Here is an 18,436-nt window from a genome sequence, read left to right as displayed (position 1 = left end):
CTGCTCTGCTCCCTGAGCACACAGAGAGGGCACTGCCAGCCTGGCACTGCCACCCTGCAGCCAGCATGGCCACAATGGCACAGCCCGGGGCACAGGTGAGACAGGGAATGGCACCTGGGAGCATGGAGAGCTGTCAGAGGGGACAGGTGGGACAGGGAATGACACCTGGGAGCATGGAGAGCTGTCAGAGGGGACAGGTGGGACAGGGAATGGCACCTGGGAGCATGGAGAGCTGTCAGAGGGGACAGGTGGGACAGGGAATGACACCTGGGAGCATGGAGAGCTGTCAGAGGGGACAGGTGGGACAGGGAATGACACCTGGGAGCATGGAGAGCTGTCAGGCTGTGACCTGCACAGGCTCTGCTTCACTGACTGTCAGATCTTCTCAGCTGGGATGTGGGACCAGAGCATTGGCTTCTGTTTCATAGAGAGAATTTTGGAGGTGGAAAATGGGCAGTGTCTGAGCTCATTGGGACCATGCCTGCAGAGTCTGGAGCTAACAGGAACCTGACCTGCTGTGTGCAAGGTGTCCCTGCCCATGGCAGCGAGGGGGGAGCTGGATGAGCTTTCAGGTACTTTCTAACCCAAAGCATTTTGTACTTCTGTGATTCTAACAAAACCAAACAACATCTCTGTGTGTGTTTATGTATTGTGTATGTGTGTGTGTGTTTTAGATGTCTGTACCTGGTACATATTGCCTTCAGCAGTTGCTGTGCTGTCTGCTTGTGTATTTGCTTTCTGCAAGAAAAGAATCAAAAGAACATTCTGGTTACTCTGGTGTTTCTATTGTGTTTGCTGTAAGTCTGGAGAAGATGATTCTGCTGATCCATGGTCTGAGGAGCTGCTCCTTAGCCTGTGGGTCAGTGCCTGTGCTTGGGGAGGGATTCAGGGAGATCCCAGCTGCAGAGCTTTGAGGGCCGCAGTGCATGGTGGATGAGCTCACTCGTCTCTCCTGACAAGCAGATTTTCCTTTATCTCAGCAGGTCCCTTGAGCAGCTGGGGGACATCACAGTGTCCTTGGCCCTCAGAGGGTTTGGTGCAGTTTGTGTGATCCCTGGTTTGGGGTTTGCCAGCTGCTGGTGGCCTTGTGGCGCAGGTGCCAGGCCGGGTGCCAGGCCGGGGGCCCATGGCATTGTGGCAGCCTCCCAAGGGGTCTGGGGGGCTCAGCAGGAGAGGAGGTGCAGAGTGTGCCATCCCACTGGGCAGCCAAAGGCCCCAGGGGAGGGATGCCTTGAACCTGGTGCATCAGCCCCTCCAGGGCCAGGCAGGAGCTGGAGGATGTGGGGAGAGCAGAAATGCTGGGCAAGCAGGTGCTGTGCTCTCTGTCAGTCCTTTCTCCCCTCAGCTCTCAGCTGCATCTGCTGCCAAAGTCCAGGTGTTCCCACCTGAGCACCCTCTGTGACAGCCAGCCTGGAAACAGAGGAGGGGGCAGGATGTGTGTTGGAAAATATTAAAACCACATTTTGAAATGTTTAACTTGGGGCTGGAAGCTGTTTTAGGCACACGTGGTTGCACCAGACCACCTGAACCTTCAGGGCTTGTTCTCGGGATCTCTGACTGGGAAAGGTGGCATTATCATAAGGAAATGTAACCAAACAACTGAGGACAGAATTGACTTTGTAACAGAAAAAAATACCTTTAAAATGTTAAAATTAGCAGTGTGTTGTAGTGTGTAAGGGACCAATTGCACTCCTGCTGTGGGCAGTCTGGAGTGTCACCTGAGTCTGATACAGTCACAGGAGCTCTGCTCTAACCTTGAGTGTACAGGTTGTGTGTGGTTTTTTTAAATAAATAAAATCTAGGTCTGTGTTAACTAGGTCAGGTAAAGGGTCTGGCAGGTAGACATTTTCACACAGAAATGAGTACCTTGGTACAAAATGTACTTAATGATTCTCCAGCACAGGCAATGTTTGAGGCTAATGGTGAAATGCAGATTATAGAGGGTTTATTTGGGAGCTCAGGGGGAAATTTCTGTAGAATGGGTTAAATATAGAAAGGTGGATCTGCAGAAACTCACAGTTTTCTGTTTGGATGGGGACTAGCTGCTATGAAGTGCTCCTGACAGGAAATCCCTTGGTCCCTTGCTGGTATGTGCCCAGCAGACCCTGTCACTGAACCTGCCACTGCTCTGAGTTACTCACCTGCTACCAGAGGTGAGCACCTGTCCTGCAATCACCTGCTTGGGGAAAGTCTCACAAAGCTCTGAGTGCTGCCTTTTCCCAGAATTGAATTAATTTATGCTCCCCCAGCATTTTTCCTCTGCCATTTCCTGCCAGTCTTGCAGCATGTCTGGAGGGAGGCTGAAGGAGGGTGGGTTCAGTTTGGATTCTGAGCAGAAATTCTCCCCTGTGAGGGTGGGCAGGCCCTGGCACAGGCTGCCCAGATAACTGGGGCTGTCCCTGGATCCCTGGAGGTGTCCAGGACCAGGATGGGCAGGGCTGGGAGCACCCTGGGCCAGTGGAAGCTGTCCCTGTCCCCGGCAGGGGTGGAACTGGGTGATCCTTAAGGACCCTTCCCACCCAAACCATTCTGTGATTCTGTGATGCTCTTGGCAGACCAAGGGTTTGATTTCTGCCCCTAATCCCACCACTAAACCTGCTCTCATGTAACTATTGGATATTTCCAGATTATTTTTAACTACTAATCCAGGTTTTCATTTTTTGTTGTGGAGACCAGAGATATGTTTAGTGAGATTAAGCATAAACACTAATGAATCCTGCCCAAACAATAGCTATGGGAAAATACTGGAATGCAATATTTGCCAAAGGAACAGAGCAGTCTAATATATTATTTCTTGTGTATATTTGGTGGTTTCCTCTTGTTCCAGTGGAATGTTCTGTTGTAACTGGATATTGCATTACTGTCTGCCCCAGCCCAAAGGCAGGCTTAATTATATTTAACATCTGGATGAATTAGACTGAAAACAGACATCCTCTGGAAAGGAATAGTTTCTGTCTCCTATGTTAAAATAAGAAAGACTTTTTTTAAATTCCACATTAATTGGCATGACTTCATAATCCTTGATTTATATACAAGAAAATGGAAGTGCTAATATTGTTTGCCAGTTATATTTTACACTGCTTTTATGAAAGACTGGAAAAGTTACACAATTTCCTGAGGGTAGTAAGGTACTGAAAAAATTAATTTGTAGTTAGGAGGAGTGCTGAGAAGGTTCTGCTCCTCCTGTGGGACTCCAGTGATTTCATGGTAAGGCAGGGTCCTACTGGTGTGGCAGAATAGAACTGAAGTCTGTAAGATGCACTCTGAGGTCCAGGGAGATTGTTTTGTTGGATGCAGCCCCACTTCCACCCCTGTGCTCCCTTTCTCTCTGATTCCCTCATGGCTCCAATCTCCTCCTCACCTGTGGTCAGTGTTGGGAAGTTTTCCAGGTACCACCAGCTGTGCTCTCCTGTTCTCAGGGATAATCTAGGTGAGCCAGCTTGACCACAGCACCCTCTGCTCTGGGAAGGTCTGGTGGGATTCTCTGTCCCATATTTTAACTGGGATTCCCTAGATGGAAATGACTTTGGGAATGCAGTGAAGAGAGTGTGTTTCTGTATCTTCATGAAGTTCATAGAACATAGCCTAGAGCTTGCAAAGTTCAGCAAAAAGCTTCTTTGTACATTAAGGGAGCAGAGAATGAACTTTTCAATCCATCTGAAGCCATAATTTAAATTATATAAACATAAATTATATATATATATATATATATAATCCCACTTCATTAAGGTGAACTGGACACTGCTCCTTCCCCAGTCAGTGCCTCTGGATCCATCCTTGCCTAAAACTGGAGCTGCAGCAGGAATGTTTGTTCTCATTGCAGGTTTGTCTATGGAAAACATAGCAGCATGTAAAAGTTGGAATCTGCAGTGCTGCTCTGGCAAGGGGTCTAGGACTGCAATTACAGAGCCATCCATAAAGCTTCTGAGAATAGTTTTATATGAGAATAAAGCATATGTAGGTGCCAGAAAACCACAATTCTTCAAAGATAAGATGACATCATGACACTTCCCAGCCAGCCAACCCTCACTAGTGAGTTTGAGTGAGCGTCAGCTCTCCCAGAGCTCTGATAAAGCTGGAAAAGGCAAATTCTGATCCAGCAGTGCTGGGATACCCTGGGTTTGGGATGTGTGGCTGCTGGTGAATCTGCCTGAATAAGCACTTGGGTTTTTCTAATTATAGGCAATTAATAATGAACATGTTTTTAAAGTGTGCTTGCACAGATTGCTAACCAACTACCAACTCATAGGATTCGGGGCTAAAACCATATCAGTGGAAGCAGATGTGGAATGGATTACCCCTATTTAAAGGTCAGTTTCTTCTCTTGTGAGCTTGACTTGCTGCCTAAGCTGTGGGAAGCTCAGTGCAGCCAGGGACAGGTCAGAGGGACTATGAGAATTTTATTTTTCCCTGATATTTCTTGGACAGCCTTGCTGGGAAGCAGTCAACATGGCAGAAATAAGTAAACATCTTTATTATAGATATTAATTAAATTCTATTCTATTAATTAGTTAATTTAATAATATATATAGTAATTCTAAAGACATATGTTTAAAACTAAATAGTGTCATTAGATTTTTTTTTTCTTTTTGATTTTTAGTACTTTAGAGTCTGTAATTTTTAATTCTCTTGGTGGTGTTTTTGTAGCCTGTAAAAACAGTATGGGGCAAAGTTTATAGCATCAAATGAACTTGATTAGATTTAAAAAAGAAATAAGGAAAATATGATGACATTAAAAGGGATGAAATGGAATTGGTTAGGAAGAAATGCATACATTAGGGATGAAACCCTGATTTCTGGCAAAATCATTTTCTGAGAAGCACTTCCAGAGTTAGAAGAAACAGCAAGTGTTTGGTGTTTAATAGAATAGAGACTGATGCTGATGGAAACCAAGAGAAATTTTTGAGGCTGAATAAGGAAGTGAGGGAATTCAAGGACAATGGAGAGGTATGCAGTGGGTGACTGCTCTAATTGAAAGGTCAGACTGTGTTGGGTGCTCAGAAAAGGTCTCTCTCAGGGCTGTGAAGAATTGCCAAACCTGATCTTCTCATTAATTCCTTGGCCAGAGTCTGGGCCACAGCTCTCACCTCCACAAGCAGTTTATTTGGGCCACAGCTTTCCTCAGCCCATAGGCATGTTGGGCACATGCCAAATGCTCCAGTGCATCAGTGGGATGTCATCCCTTGGGAGTGACACCAGGAAGGTGGAGGATGGACCCACCCTGGTACTGTGGCTCCAGCAAAGCTCCCTTGCTGCTCACCAGGGATCTGTTCCTCCTTAGAGAGCCTGGCCTAGCAGGGTGAGGAAGTTCAGGAAGGTTTGTCTGTATCCCCTACACAAAGAAGGGGATATTCAGATGGATTTTTTTAATTATTATTATTATTACTTTCATCCTTCTCTTAATTTCTCATGGCACTTAGATAGCTCCAGAAGGCCTCAAGTGTATCCGTGGGTCTTACTGGAAATGTTTACATTCCTCAAACTATGGTGAAATTTATTTCTGTGTACACAAGGCATAGACCTCCTCTAAATCCCACTTGGGCTCTCTTTTGGGACTGTGTGACACTTTGACTTCCCTGGCTCCCAGTAGCAGGGTTGATTATAGGCTAGAAAATTGTTGATTATAGGCTAGAAACAAATAATAACAAAGGGAAAGTATCTGTTAAAAAGAAAAGGCAGAGAAAGAGAGAAATAGTGACTTTCAGAGATGCTGGGCACACAGGCAGTGCCGGCCACACATCCCTGAATGGAGTGTCCTTCCACTTCTCTCACCCTTTCAACACTCATGTCAAAGGGATGGGATCTGAAGACTTCAGACATTTGTCTGGAATTTCTGGATATTTCAGAGTCTGGTCAAAGAAGCAGCTCTTATTTCCAGACATCTCATATCTCAGAGGTGGAGCCACTGAGAATGCATCCATGTTGTGCAAGGGCATGAGTTTCTGTCCAGGAAGACCTGGATGGAGACCTGGGAACCTGTGCTAGATCACCAAGTGATGAGCTGCTGAAGGTCTCTGGGATGCCACAGACTGCACCTGACTTCCCCAGGATTTCTGCCCTGGGAAGGCCAGGAGGATTACCTGCTAGAGCAAGAATCTCTCAGGTGATCTCTTGGTAGCAATGAAATCTCAGGGTCTGGGGAGCAGATGGGTCAGGTGCTGCAGCCTCTGCAACAGACTGGAATCTGAAGAATTTCAGTTAATATTTACATCCAGTGTTTACCCTTTGATAAGGAACAGGTCATTCACTAATGTGGACATGACATATTACAGGGAGGTTGTCAAGGTGTTTGCTTTGTGTTTTGCACACTTGTTCTCCTCTGGAGAACACTTGTGTAATGTAGTTTGATCCAGATCAACAGCTGTGGGTTTCCCCTTTATTTTCATGGAGCCATCTATATAAAAAGGGCAATTACACAACAAGAGAGCTAAGAAGGTTTGAACTCTGCTTGTGTTTATTAAGGAAAATTCTCATTCTTGTTTCTATGATGCAAAGATTGTGTTGGTCACTTCAAGGGAGCTCCACAAGTGCAGAAATTGTTGCAGACTGTGTTATATGCCAGGGGTCATTTTTCCTGGGTTTTTGAGGGCAAATCAGAGATAGAGAGAGTACCTGTGTTCCTGATGGGTGATGATTTGTTTGGGCAAGCATGGTATATCAGTGCAGGTGAGTTACAGATCAATTATGGCACCTGGCAAACTCTAAATGAGGTCAAACAAGACCAAACTATAATTATAATAAATCTTATAAGACAGGTGAGTTGTTCACTGACTGTGGTCTGGAGTCACTAGGTTTTCTCTGTACAGAGTTAATTTGCCAGACTTGAGGCTTTGGCATACTGAGTTGGTTGCAAAGAATTCAAGATTGTGCAATGCAAATCACCTTTCCCTAGAACAGAACAGGTTGATGTGGATGGAAGTAAAGTTAGCCTCTGTTTTTAACAACAAAAAACAACAAGGAAACAACTTTGGAACGTAATAAATTCATAGTGGCTTCATTTCTTCCTTGGGCAGTGGAGTGGACATGCTTCCCTGCATTCTTACACTGTTAATACACTTCCCTTAATCTTTCAGTGGTTTTGGTTCTGATATACTTTAATTTAACATTTTTCTTCTTGCTTCCAGTGGTTTACAATGCAAGCAAGTGGGTCTGGACTGGCACATTGTATTCCAGCCCTGCCAGAATGTGTCTGAGAGCCAGAGGCAGCCCAGTCCCTGAGGGAGCTCTGCCACCTCCCCTCTGAGAGCAATAATGTCATCACTCATGTCAGCTGAGTTTTAAGGGCATGCATGATTTTCTCTTACATGGGAAAGAGAGGGCAGTTTCCACATAGTTCTTTGAACACATTGAGATAAACAATTCTGCTGCCAGGGTTTAGGAAATATCCTCTTCAAAAGAAACAAGACAAGTTTTTCCTAAGGTGTGTTTCAGTATCAGTAAGAGCTTCTTACCTCAGTTTTCTAAGATACTGAAATGATATTTCCTATTACTTCTGGTGTTATCATCAAATCCTGAGTCAAAAATTCTTCTCTGTATTGCCAACTGCACTGAAAATCCAATGAGGAGCTTGAAACAATGGGGGGAAAGAGATCTTGGGAATGACTGGTATAGGAAACCAGGAGAGCACTTCCATTGATAGACATGAACTAAATCACAGCAGTTACTTGGGTTCTAGACATTGCTGTGAAAAGTTAGAGCCAAATTCTCCCTGTAAATCAGGGTGGCTCCATGAGCTCCCATGGAACTGCACCAGCACATCCCAGCCAAGGACTTGGCTCTGTCTGTTTACAGCACCAACAGCAAGAGCTGCTTGGAGAGGTTCTACTGGGAGAAAAATTTAATTAAAACAAGGGAGATAAGAATGACAGAGCGATCTGTCTTCTGGATCTCCTGTGGAATGTGGCTCCTGTGGGGTTTGATCCTGTGCACCCACAGCACCTCCAGGTCCTGCTGAGCTCTCCCAGGGGTCACAGCCATGGGCCAGGGCTCCAGGTCACTCTGGGAAATGTAACTGGAGACACCATGGGACTCTCCCATCTGCACTGAGTGTCACTGCAGTCATTCAATGCTTTTTTCCCTCAGCAGTTCCAAAAAATCCAATGTTTTCCTTTCACCAAGTATCTTAGGTTTTTATTTCTTTAAATTCCTCATGGTGAAAAGGATGGGGAATGGCATCACCAGCCACTGATGTTTCCTATTTCCTTTGTGACCCTGTCATTCACAGACAGACAATTAAATTTCACAGCTTTGTTTTAAATCATCTAAAGACAGAGAGAACTCCAGACATCCTTGAATTAGTTTCTTACTAAAATGTTAAAAAACAAGGCAAGCACCCAGAAAAAAAACCCCAAAAAACCAGAAGGCAAATTACCACTTTGTGGTGTTAGGCTGTTTTCATTTCCCAGAAACTAGTTAATTTATTTAGTGTGCCCCACCAGTCCAAGTTTCATTTATAGATTAACTTGTGTATTTTGGCTCCTATCCATCTCTTCCTTTGGCTCAAAATGAATGATACCAGGACTGTCTTTGAAACAAGGCAGGAATGTGACTTTTTTTTTTTATTAAAGAGAAACATCACCCTGAAACCTCTCTTTCTGCCAGCTTTTTGAGGTCCCACCACAGAAATATGATATTGGGAATGGCAGATTAGTGTCTGGTGAGTTCCACCTTTATGAATAAATCAGACATGTAATATTCTGGAGGGATCTGGACACAGTTTGTGTCTCCTCAGAAGGCCTTTTACAGCAGCTTGTTGATGAAGCTTTTCATGATTGTTTGTTTGCTTTCTTTTAATAACTAATTGGTTCTAGAGCTGGTTTAAATGAGAATTACTAACCAAGGTTGCTGGTTAGCACCACTCTGGTTCCAGGTTCAGTCTTTTATTTGGTTCCTCCTGCCTGGGAGCAGGTCAGGGGGTTTGCAGCTGGCAGAGGGGCTGAGAGGGTCAGGCTGTTGGTGTGAGAATCTCCTCCTTGTCTTCTCTTGGCCTGTTGAGCTGCTGCTTGTGGGGATCCATTTGTTAAACTGAACCTCTGGGCACCATGCACAACAATCAGAGAGCAACTGTCAGGTGCTGCTGATAAACACAGGCTCTTTTCCAGACTGCAAAATCTGTATTTGTTGTACATGAACTCTATGCTGGTGCTTTCTCCTAGTCCATTTGGGGGTTTGCAGGGGAGTTCTGAGCTGCAGCCATAAATATCTGGACACCTTTTAAAATCTGTGACTTGGGACTGACAACAGAATGTCTCATCAAGATGCTCTGTCAGTCTCCAGCACCTTTTTCTAGGACTCTGGGAAAGGTTTGCCAAGATGTGCCAGGAGAATCCTCCCACTGAGTCTTTTTCACACATTTCTCTTTCTTTTTAGGTTCCTCTAGATATTATTGGAATGTAACTGTAGAGAAAAATGTTCATTTCTAACAACTCGGTTGGGAGCTTTTAATCAGACTTGGACTTCTGGAAATACTACAACATGACTTCAGCAGGGAATGAGATAGAAAGATGGACTCACAGGCAAGGTGGCAGAGCTGGGAAGCTGGTGGAGCCTGTGGCCTCTCCTGAAAATGATCATCTTTTGTCAGTGAAGTCAGTCAGCAGCATGGACCATCTCTCGCACCTCCCTGGAAGGGCAGACTCTGCTTACAGCTCTTTCTCAGGAGGATCAAACATCCCAGAGAACCCCACACCACTGTGCCAAGGTGAATATTTGTGTGTGCCTCCAGAGCAGGCCCCATACATGGACTCAGAATATGTGACAGGAATTTATAACCTCAGTGCTGCCCACTCTGCCCTCAGATCCCCCCAGGCGTCCAAGGCACCAGAGCTGAGCACCCACAGCAGCTCCCAGGGCTGTGCAGTTACTCCTGCCCAAAGGACTCCAAATGAGGGCCCTGCAGCCCTGGCAGCAGCTCTGCTGTCCCCTCCCAGGTGCCTCGAGAGCTGTACCATCACCACCAGGCCCTTGGACACACCCAGAGAGAGAAAAGGCTCTGCAGGGCACACTGAGGGCAGCGTGCAGCCAGCACACAGGGAGGGACCATGGAGTCAGCACTGGGATGCAGTCACAGAGCAAGGTGTAGGGCCTCTTAGGGAAAAGCCTCTGGAAAATAAGGGCTTTCCTTCTGATTTTACAAAGGTATCAAAAGTTCAGCCATTAAAGACAGAGGAAAATGGAGAGTGGAGCCCATCACAACAACCTACAAAGAGAAGCAAACACGTTTTCAGGAGACCTTCTTCGTTCATTTTTCAAGAATACTTAAAGACAGACTCTGTGGTGAATGTCCCCAAAATACTTTCTGCATATAATTCAGGTCATGGTAACAAAATTCCCAAAGAGATGAACTCCAAATCCTCTCACCAAGCACATTCCAAGCCCAGTGCTGTTAATGATACACAGGAAGTCAAACAGTGTCCCAGGGGTGTGTGTAAGCCAGGTGCCAGAGGAGCAGCTCTGCCAAGCACTGTGCCAGGGCCCAGCCAGAGGAAAGAGTCCTTGCCCTGTGCTCAGGGCCCACTCCACACTGAGTGGCATTCAGACATGGATCAGGATGTGTTTGAGGATAGCTCGGACCTAAATTATATGGAGAATGCTCTTCTAAATAAAAATGCTCCCAGGAAGCTGAACTGTTATGCAGACAAAAATCAGTGCTGTGATTCTGAAGGACAAATTATGAGCAATATTAGGGAACCAGTCCCAAACCAGCAAAACAAAGTGCAGAGATCACCACTGTCCTGCAGCTGCAATGCTGTGGAAGTGGAGCAGCCTCAGCGTGAGGAGCTGGGTCAGGGCAGGAAGCAGAGCTGTGATGGCACAAGCCAAGTGGCCTTTTTCAGACCAAAGGAAGAGTCCACATCCCAGTCATTACGTGAAGCCCAGAAAGGAAAGCAGGGTAACAACAGCAGTCCTGACCTCAGCACGTGTCTGGAGCAAGAGGAAGCTCCTGCTCAGAAACTCCAGCCTGTATTTCAAACAGAGCTCTCAAGACAGCTTCGGGAGGACCATGCTGGGGAGCAAATAACCAGGCAGGCAACTCCCATGCTTTACTATCTGTCTGCAGGGAAAACCACCAGTTTCCTGCACCCCAGCAAGGACTCAAGGAGCTCACCAAAGGAAATTCCATCAAGCAGCTATGCTCCCTCAGCACAGTGTGTAGAGATACAAAGAGAAGGCCATCAGCCCCAGAGGAGCAGCCACCACCATCAGCGCAGTGCCGATGATCTCCAGCTTCAGAACAAAGATCTCATTTTGAGGAGTCCTGCCTCATTCACAGAAGAGAGTTTCCAGAATGACTACATAGAGAAACTTAAAGTGGCTCAGAAAAAAGTTCTCAAAGAAACCTCCTTTAAAAGAAAAGACTTACAGATGAGTTTGCCTGTCAGACTGAGACAGAAATCCTCTAAAAGGCCATCGGTTGAACACCTTCGGTCTTTCTCGTTATCCAGTGCAAGTGAGGATGCCAAACCTGTTCCTTGCTCCCCCTCCCATCTAGAATCCTTGGAAAGTTTCAATAGAAATGAAGAAATAAGGAGGCCACAAAAAGGTCAAGCAGGGGGAAGGAAAAGGGTAACCCAAGAGCAAAAGAAACTGTGCTACTCTGAGCCTGAGAAGCTCAATCACCTAATGGATAAGGAGGTATCATGGAGTCAAGTTAGGGATGAAACCACTGAGCAGGGTGCAGTGGCATCCAGGAGAAGGGATCTGGAGAACAGAGGAAAGGCATTTTCCAGCTCAAGTGTCTCCAGGACAGAGCTGAAACAAATCCAGCACAGTGCACTGATCCAATACATGGAACGAAAGATCAGTCAAAGACCAGGGGGGTCACAACACCTCCCACTGCATAAACCACCCCTGCAGGAGAGGCTGTCAAATCCCAAAGGCCCTTCTGGCCAGATTTCCAACCCAAATGGAAGCAGGAAGATGCAAAATGATGAAGTTTTCTGCCAACCTCTCTCTGAACAGAAATCACCAGATGTTTTTCCTCCTTTGCCTTTTGCTCCCCCACTGAACGTAAGCAGCAGGTATGATCCCAGCCAAGGGGACAGGAGCTGTACCAGCAAGTGTCCATCTGCTGAAAGTCTCCCACAGGCAGGGGGTTCTGCATCAGGGAGAGCTCCTGAGAGACCAAAATCCACTCCTTCTTCCACACAGGTAAGACACCAGTACCTGCAGGGGGCATAAAGAAACTCAAGAGGGACTCTGGCACTTGAAGATGCCTTTGCAGAGAGCATGTGCTGTATGCTGGATGAGGCTGTTTGTGCTCCAGTAGTCTTTATTGTTAATGACAGCAACAAAATCAGAGCCCTATCCCAAAAAAAGGTCATTACAGGGAGAATTATAAATGACCAACATTTTTCGGCTTCTGAATTTGAAAGACAGTAGCTGTCAATATTGTTGAGGAGAATAAAGAAAATAAAGGCCAAAAAATAAATAATTAATAATAATTATCCTAAAATTTACTAATACTAAAATTATCCTACTGAAGAGACAGACAAACTTCCACCAATGCTGAATTTCTGAATTGTTATGACAGTAGAGGTATCTTGCTGACAGCTGTATTTTGGTTTTCTCGGGGAAAAAAAATTGATGCTACCTAGGAAGAGCATTATAGCAATTTAATTAATAAAAAAGACGTAGACAAAAATACCCCCAAAGATTAAGAAAAAAAAAGGAACAAAACCCAAACCTTTCCTCCTCGGGGAAAAAAAAAAAACAAAAAAAAAACAAAAAAAAAAACAAATAAAAAAACACCCAGAAAAACCAAACGAAACAAATGAAAAAGCACAAACCTCAGTGAATGTACTTGGAGCTCTACCATCAGCTCCCCTTTGTGGGAATAACAACCATGGGAGCAAAATGAAGCAGCTGCCTCGCCTGAAGCGCTGGCTGCCCCAGTGTGCTGTTTTCCCTTGCAGGACCCGTGCAGATGTGCCAGATGTGCAGCAGCCCCGCGCCGGCGCCGTGGGAGCTGCCCCGGCACCTCCAGGTGAGGCTGCGCTGGGCACAGCCATGGCCCAAGGGTGGGACCCAGCGCTGCTCCCCCTTCTCACTCGGGACCCTGCGTTCTCCATAAGGGAATATTCCCCCCGCTGCTCTCTGGGTCAGCCTTTAAAATCGTTTCCACCGCGGAAAGTGCCAGCCCTGAGCAGCTGTCCCTGCTCCATCAGATCTCTGGGATCACAGCTCCCTCCTCCGAGCCTGGAGAAAACAGCATTTCCAACGGAGATGCCCAGTCCTGGAGAATCTGTGTGATCAGGACTGCTGCAGTAGGGGATTCTGGTGTGTTTTGTCAAAGGAAAAAAAACTGTGCCATTTACACATCACTAATTAGGAAGTTTGTGGTTTAAGTCTGCATATTTTCTTTGCTAGTTTGAGGAGCATCGAGGGAGATAAACATCTGAACTCTGTCTCAGCAAGGCAGTGATGTTGACTCTTTTGTAGTAAAAAAAAATTCCACTCTTTCAAAAGTATTCCAGGGGTTTCTGGAGACTTGAATGGCTTATGGAAAAAAAGAAATTGAATTTTTTCTTAAATTTCATAGTTTAGCATAAAAGTAACTGAAAGTTCCAGACAGAACTATACCATCAGAAACATCTGATCATAGCTCTTAAACAGTCTGCAAAAAATCCGTTACAAGAGGGAATGTCTCAAATAAAAGGAACTGTCTTCTTCCTTACAGTGTCCACGATTCTGAGAAAGATGCACCCAAGAATCATGAACATCAGGACATAACTGGACATGGGTGTGGTCAGGACAAAAAGGAGCAGACTCCTGAAACCCCCGTTCCTGTCCCAAGAGGTGGAAGCAAGGAGAGTGCTGGAGTGGAGGAGGAATGCAGAACTCAGTCTCTGGGTGGGAATGCTGCACTCAAGCAGCAGCAGCAGCAGCAGCCGCCTGCAACTTCTCCAGAGCAGGGAATGCATCAGCACACAGCATCAGCTCAGCCTCACCAAGGACACAAACATCCAGCCAAAGGTCTCCTTGCCCAGGAAACATCCATGCACAGCAACCACAATGATGGTGCCCTGGAGAGGGACACACACCGGCCCCAAAGGAGGCTGCTGCCTCCCCAGGACCAGCGGTACCAGGAGCTTGCTCTGGAGATCATTGCCAAAGACAGGTCTCTGGAGGATGTTCTCATGCCTCATCCTCTTAGAAAAACTGCCTTGGACCTGATGGAGGGCTTGTTTCCTGTTAACATTGCCATGCTGGATAAATCCCGCAGGAAAAGGGGAAAGGCACAGCATGTGCAGGAGAACGAGTAAGTAGACAAAGCCAATTATCCAGCACTTTGGTCTATTTTAATGTACAGATACTATCCATACTAGTATGAGAGTAGTAAGATGAACTTGAGCACATTGTTTCATTTTTGTTTAGTTAGAAAAACATATTGCTTTCTGATTTACAACCAAGAAATGTCTGAGGCTAAGGGTATATAATGGAAGAAAAGAATTTCAGTGGTTCCTTATTAAAGGGACTCTGACAGACCTAGGCTGCAAATCTTTTGCTCTATATCTTCTAAAAACTTGGAAGATCTCCTGTGGTGAGAAGAGAGGAGAGTGATCCTGAAGTCAAGATGGATATAACCATTAATTCAGTGTTAGTGAAGAAAAGTGTGTTTGCTTTGGGTATTTATTTTCTGTTCCAATAGCAGGAAAAGTCATGGAGATGGACCAGAAGAATGTCCAAAATCTGAACATGAAACCAAGCAAAGGAGCAAATATCCTGCCTCTATGAGAAACCAAGTCCTGAAGAGGAACAGAGACAGCACAAACGAGCTAGATGACATCACATCTAAGAAAGTATGTAAATGACCTTCACAGGAACCACTGTATTTCCATCATGACAAAGAAATTCTTATTAATGTCATTATTGCTATGGATGTTTTTATCCCAATAACATTTCACAGGTAACTTTGAATCAATTTTTGCCAGTAGGTGAAGTCCTGGCATATTGATCATAGTTGGTGGTCTTTAAATCCTGCCTGATTTGACTCAGATCTCTCATCTATCATCATTAAAGGTTTCCTTGCACATCCAGCTCCAGTGCAGCAGCAGCAAACTCCCAATTTAACACTCAATTCTAATCTCAAAATCTGTAAAATAAATTAGAACTGGCAGCCTAAATAAGAAATATTCTTTACTCTGAGAGCTGGCAGCAGTTTCTGCACATTCCAGTGTTTGATTAATTCCATACATGCCGAGAAGGGGGGGCACAGCTGGACAGTGACAGAAGTCTGGAGCTTGAAAGGGTGATTATGTAGCTTTGCAAAGTTAGGTGGGCTTTTCCCCAGCCATGCCCCATCTCAGGTAATGACAATCTGCCTTCCTGAGGCTCTTCCTGCTGCTGCTGTTCATGGTGGCACTGTCCAACTTCTAAAGAACTGATGGCGTGCTCCCACTCAAGTCTTAAGGCCTTTTTCCATATAATTTCCCTATGAAACAGCCTCCTGTGATTACTTTTCTACCCAGGCACCATGGCCTGCTTGACTTGCCCATGGAGCTGACTTTTTTTGTGCATATGATAAGTGAAATCCCAATCAATTCTTCCAAAGCTTGGTACAGAGCTGGGACTTCATGCTCATGTCCTAGAACAACTCTGTGTAATCATGGTGTAATCTTTATTGCAGTTCCCTTCTGACTGATTGGAAGCTCTCTGAGCCAGAGAATATATCAGCAGCTAGGGTGATTACCAGAATTTGCTTTCCAGACTTTGAGAATTAAGTACAGGTTAGAAAACACTGCTGCTTTTTTTTCCCCCCTTTTTTCTTTCCTGTAGCTTAAAATTATTTTAAAAGTCAAAAATTTGGCCAAGACAATGTGAAGAAAATCCATTCTCTAGAACTGATACAGATTCTCGTTGGCAGTAACGGTTCCTGTGATTTTTTATTTTTTCTCTTTGCAGCTGGAACTCATGGCCAGTCTCCAATCCAGGCTGCAGGCGCTGTGGGAAGAGCAGGAGCTGGTTCTCCTGGAAGTCAGGGAATGTGCCAAGTGGGGCGAGGAGCTGGAGGTGCTGGTGAGGGACCTGTGCAAGCCCCAGGAGTTTGAGCGCTACATGATGTTCATTGGGGACCTGGAGAAGGTGCTGAGCCTCCTGCTCTGCCTGTCCAGCCGCCTGGCCCGGGTGCAGAATGCCCTCAGCAGGATGGATGGAAACATGGAGCCTGAGGAGAAGGTGAGAGACAGCAGAGCTGCTGGATTTGTTCACTTCACTTATTTCCAGGTGTAACTGAGGCAACTCCGGTGTTTTGAGGTCTCCCTGACCCCAGTTGGTGCCCAAGACAGAGAAGTCCAATTAAGCACGACCTGTCCAGGCCCCTTGTCATCTTATTGCAATGCTCCCATACCTTCTTGGTGATTTCTTATGAGCAGCTCCTCACAGTACTCACCTTCTTTATAGCACAGCCAACAAACTCCAGCTCCTCACCCAGCTAACAACACTTTTATAGCACTCATCTTTATTGGACACAGCTGTGGCCTGTTAAGGGCAGGCCTGTTCCTAATCTTTGTTAATTAGTACAGCTACAACTCCTCAGGGGTGAGATTACCTTCTGTACTATCTTTATTTTCTTAGATTCTATCCCCCCCAGAATACCAGGACTATGCTAAATTATCAGATTTAAGGAATTACAAGTATGCGTGCTAAGAGTACTGAGGATATATAAAAGGTATATAAAAGAAAAGGCAAAAAATCATCTTGGCATCAACGCAGACCTTTTAATAGAAGCCACTCTACCTTTTTAATATGATCGTGGCGCTCAGGCCACATGCAACACACAAAGATACATACCTTAAAGAGCTTCTAATTGACTGAAGATTGTTACAGGATACTTTCAAAGGACCAGAATGTTAAGTATATTGATTTTTTTCATGAGGGCAGCATAGGAGAAGTGAGCTTTGATGGCATTTACTGCGTCTTTACCTTACAAGCCACAAGAATGAGTAACTGAATTGAGAAAAAACTCAGGTGGAACACAAAGCCCACAAGAGGAAGTAATTAAATTAAATCGACTGTGGCTTCCAAATGAAGAAGCAGAGCCTGCCAGGAATGCTGGGTTCTCATGGTTGCTGCTTTGTTTTTTATTCCATTAGCAATCGCTGAATGAACGGCACAAGCTCTTGTCTCGCCAGCGGGAAGATGCAAAGGACCTGAAGGAGAATCTGGACAGGAGAGAACGTGTGGTCTCTGGAATCCTTGCCAAATACCTGACAGAGCAGCAGCTCCAGGACTATCAGCACTTTGTTCAAGTCAAGACCTCCTTGCTGATTGAACAGAAGGACCTCGAAGAGCAGATTAAATTTTTTGAAGAACAATTAGAAAATCTCAAGCAAAGCATCCCCATCTAACACCCACCACCAGGCCAGACATTTTTATATGTTATATGTGATGTTTCTCTGGAAATCCACAGGTACTCTCATCACAAGGCTCAGTTTGGTGGATTCTCCTGTTTGTGCCACAGCATTGACAAGTGTTCAGATGCTCTGGGATGCTCCAGGCACACTCTGGACATGCCCTCCACTTGGACAGGCCAGCTGACAGCACCTCACAGTGTGTAACACACTGCCTTGTGGACATGACTGATAGGATTCACTGCTCCTATTAACTGAATATGTATTTCCCCGTCCTCTTGTCTGTCCATCTGTTTCCAGATTGATATCATCTCAATAAAAGAACCATACAAATATTTGCCTCTTGTGGGTGAGCTGAGTGTTTGAGATGAAAAATTATGTGGGTGTTCAGATTTGAATTGGTGATTGCACAAAGCCATAGGAAATGTTATGGACCATTTCAGTGAGACTCCTGCACTCATTTCTACTGTTTATATGTGTGACACAGTAAAAATACACTGTAATGAAAGAAAATAATTACTTCCTTTCTTGGCAGTTGTCACCCATGAGTCTTTCCTGGCTCTGTGTAATCCTGGTAGGCTGCTCAGAGGAGGTCAGAAAAAGGGTGATCTTCACTGACATCAAAGAGCCAATCAGTGATGTAGACAGTTTAAATGAACAGTTTGTGAGTCACAAACTCTGGTCTTATTCCTGCACAGTCATTTGCAAAGTCCTTGCTGTGCTTTTGAAGAATTTCTTTTTCAAGCAGCACCTTCAGGGCATTGTTTTTAGGTAGTTTTCAATTGTCAGCATGCACAAAAAGCCTGAACATGTGGGGAAAAGCTCTGCTGCAGACTGGGCCAGGAGGAATCACCAGAAGAGATTATTCAGTTTCAGTGAAACTTTATATAAATCCCTTGGCAAAACTGTTTTAAGCCAATGTTTGCATTGAGTCAAACCAGTGATGTTGCTGTATTTAAAATCTCACTGTGTTTTGTTTGCAAGAATTCAGTGAGAACAATATTCAGCCTAAACTACATACCTAGACCATGAATAAGGCAGCCAGTAATTAAACTCAGGTTTCTTCCACAGCCAAAACAGATGTT

The 18,436-nt window shown here is 45.1% G+C and overlaps 1 protein-coding gene across 1 annotated transcript; it reads left to right on the top strand.

Annotated features, from left to right (window-relative positions):
• The first annotated feature begins 488 nt into the window (after positions 1 to 488).
• SHROOM1 (shroom family member 1) lies at positions 489 to 17,688 on the top strand. The gene is made up of 7 exons (XM_077186526.1): positions 489 to 572; positions 9,370 to 12,150; positions 12,915 to 12,985; positions 13,679 to 14,260; positions 14,651 to 14,801; positions 15,904 to 16,176; positions 17,094 to 17,688. Exons 2-7 carry the CDS (start codon positions 9,475 to 9,477, stop codon positions 17,346 to 17,348), a joined length of 4,008 nt encoding a protein of 1,335 aa, XP_077042641.1. The 5' UTR covers positions 489 to 572; positions 9,370 to 9,474; the 3' UTR covers positions 17,349 to 17,688.
• Positions 17,689 to 18,436: the final 748 nt, after the last annotated feature.

Source organism: Agelaius phoeniceus, chromosome 15 (genome assembly GCF_051311805.1).
Source record: "Agelaius phoeniceus isolate bAgePho1 chromosome 15, bAgePho1.hap1, whole genome shotgun sequence".
Taxonomy (NCBI): Eukaryota; Metazoa; Chordata; class Aves; order Passeriformes; family Icteridae; genus Agelaius; species Agelaius phoeniceus.
The sequence above is the reverse complement of the archived record's forward strand: the minus strand, read 5'-3'. Positions and strand labels throughout refer to the sequence as shown.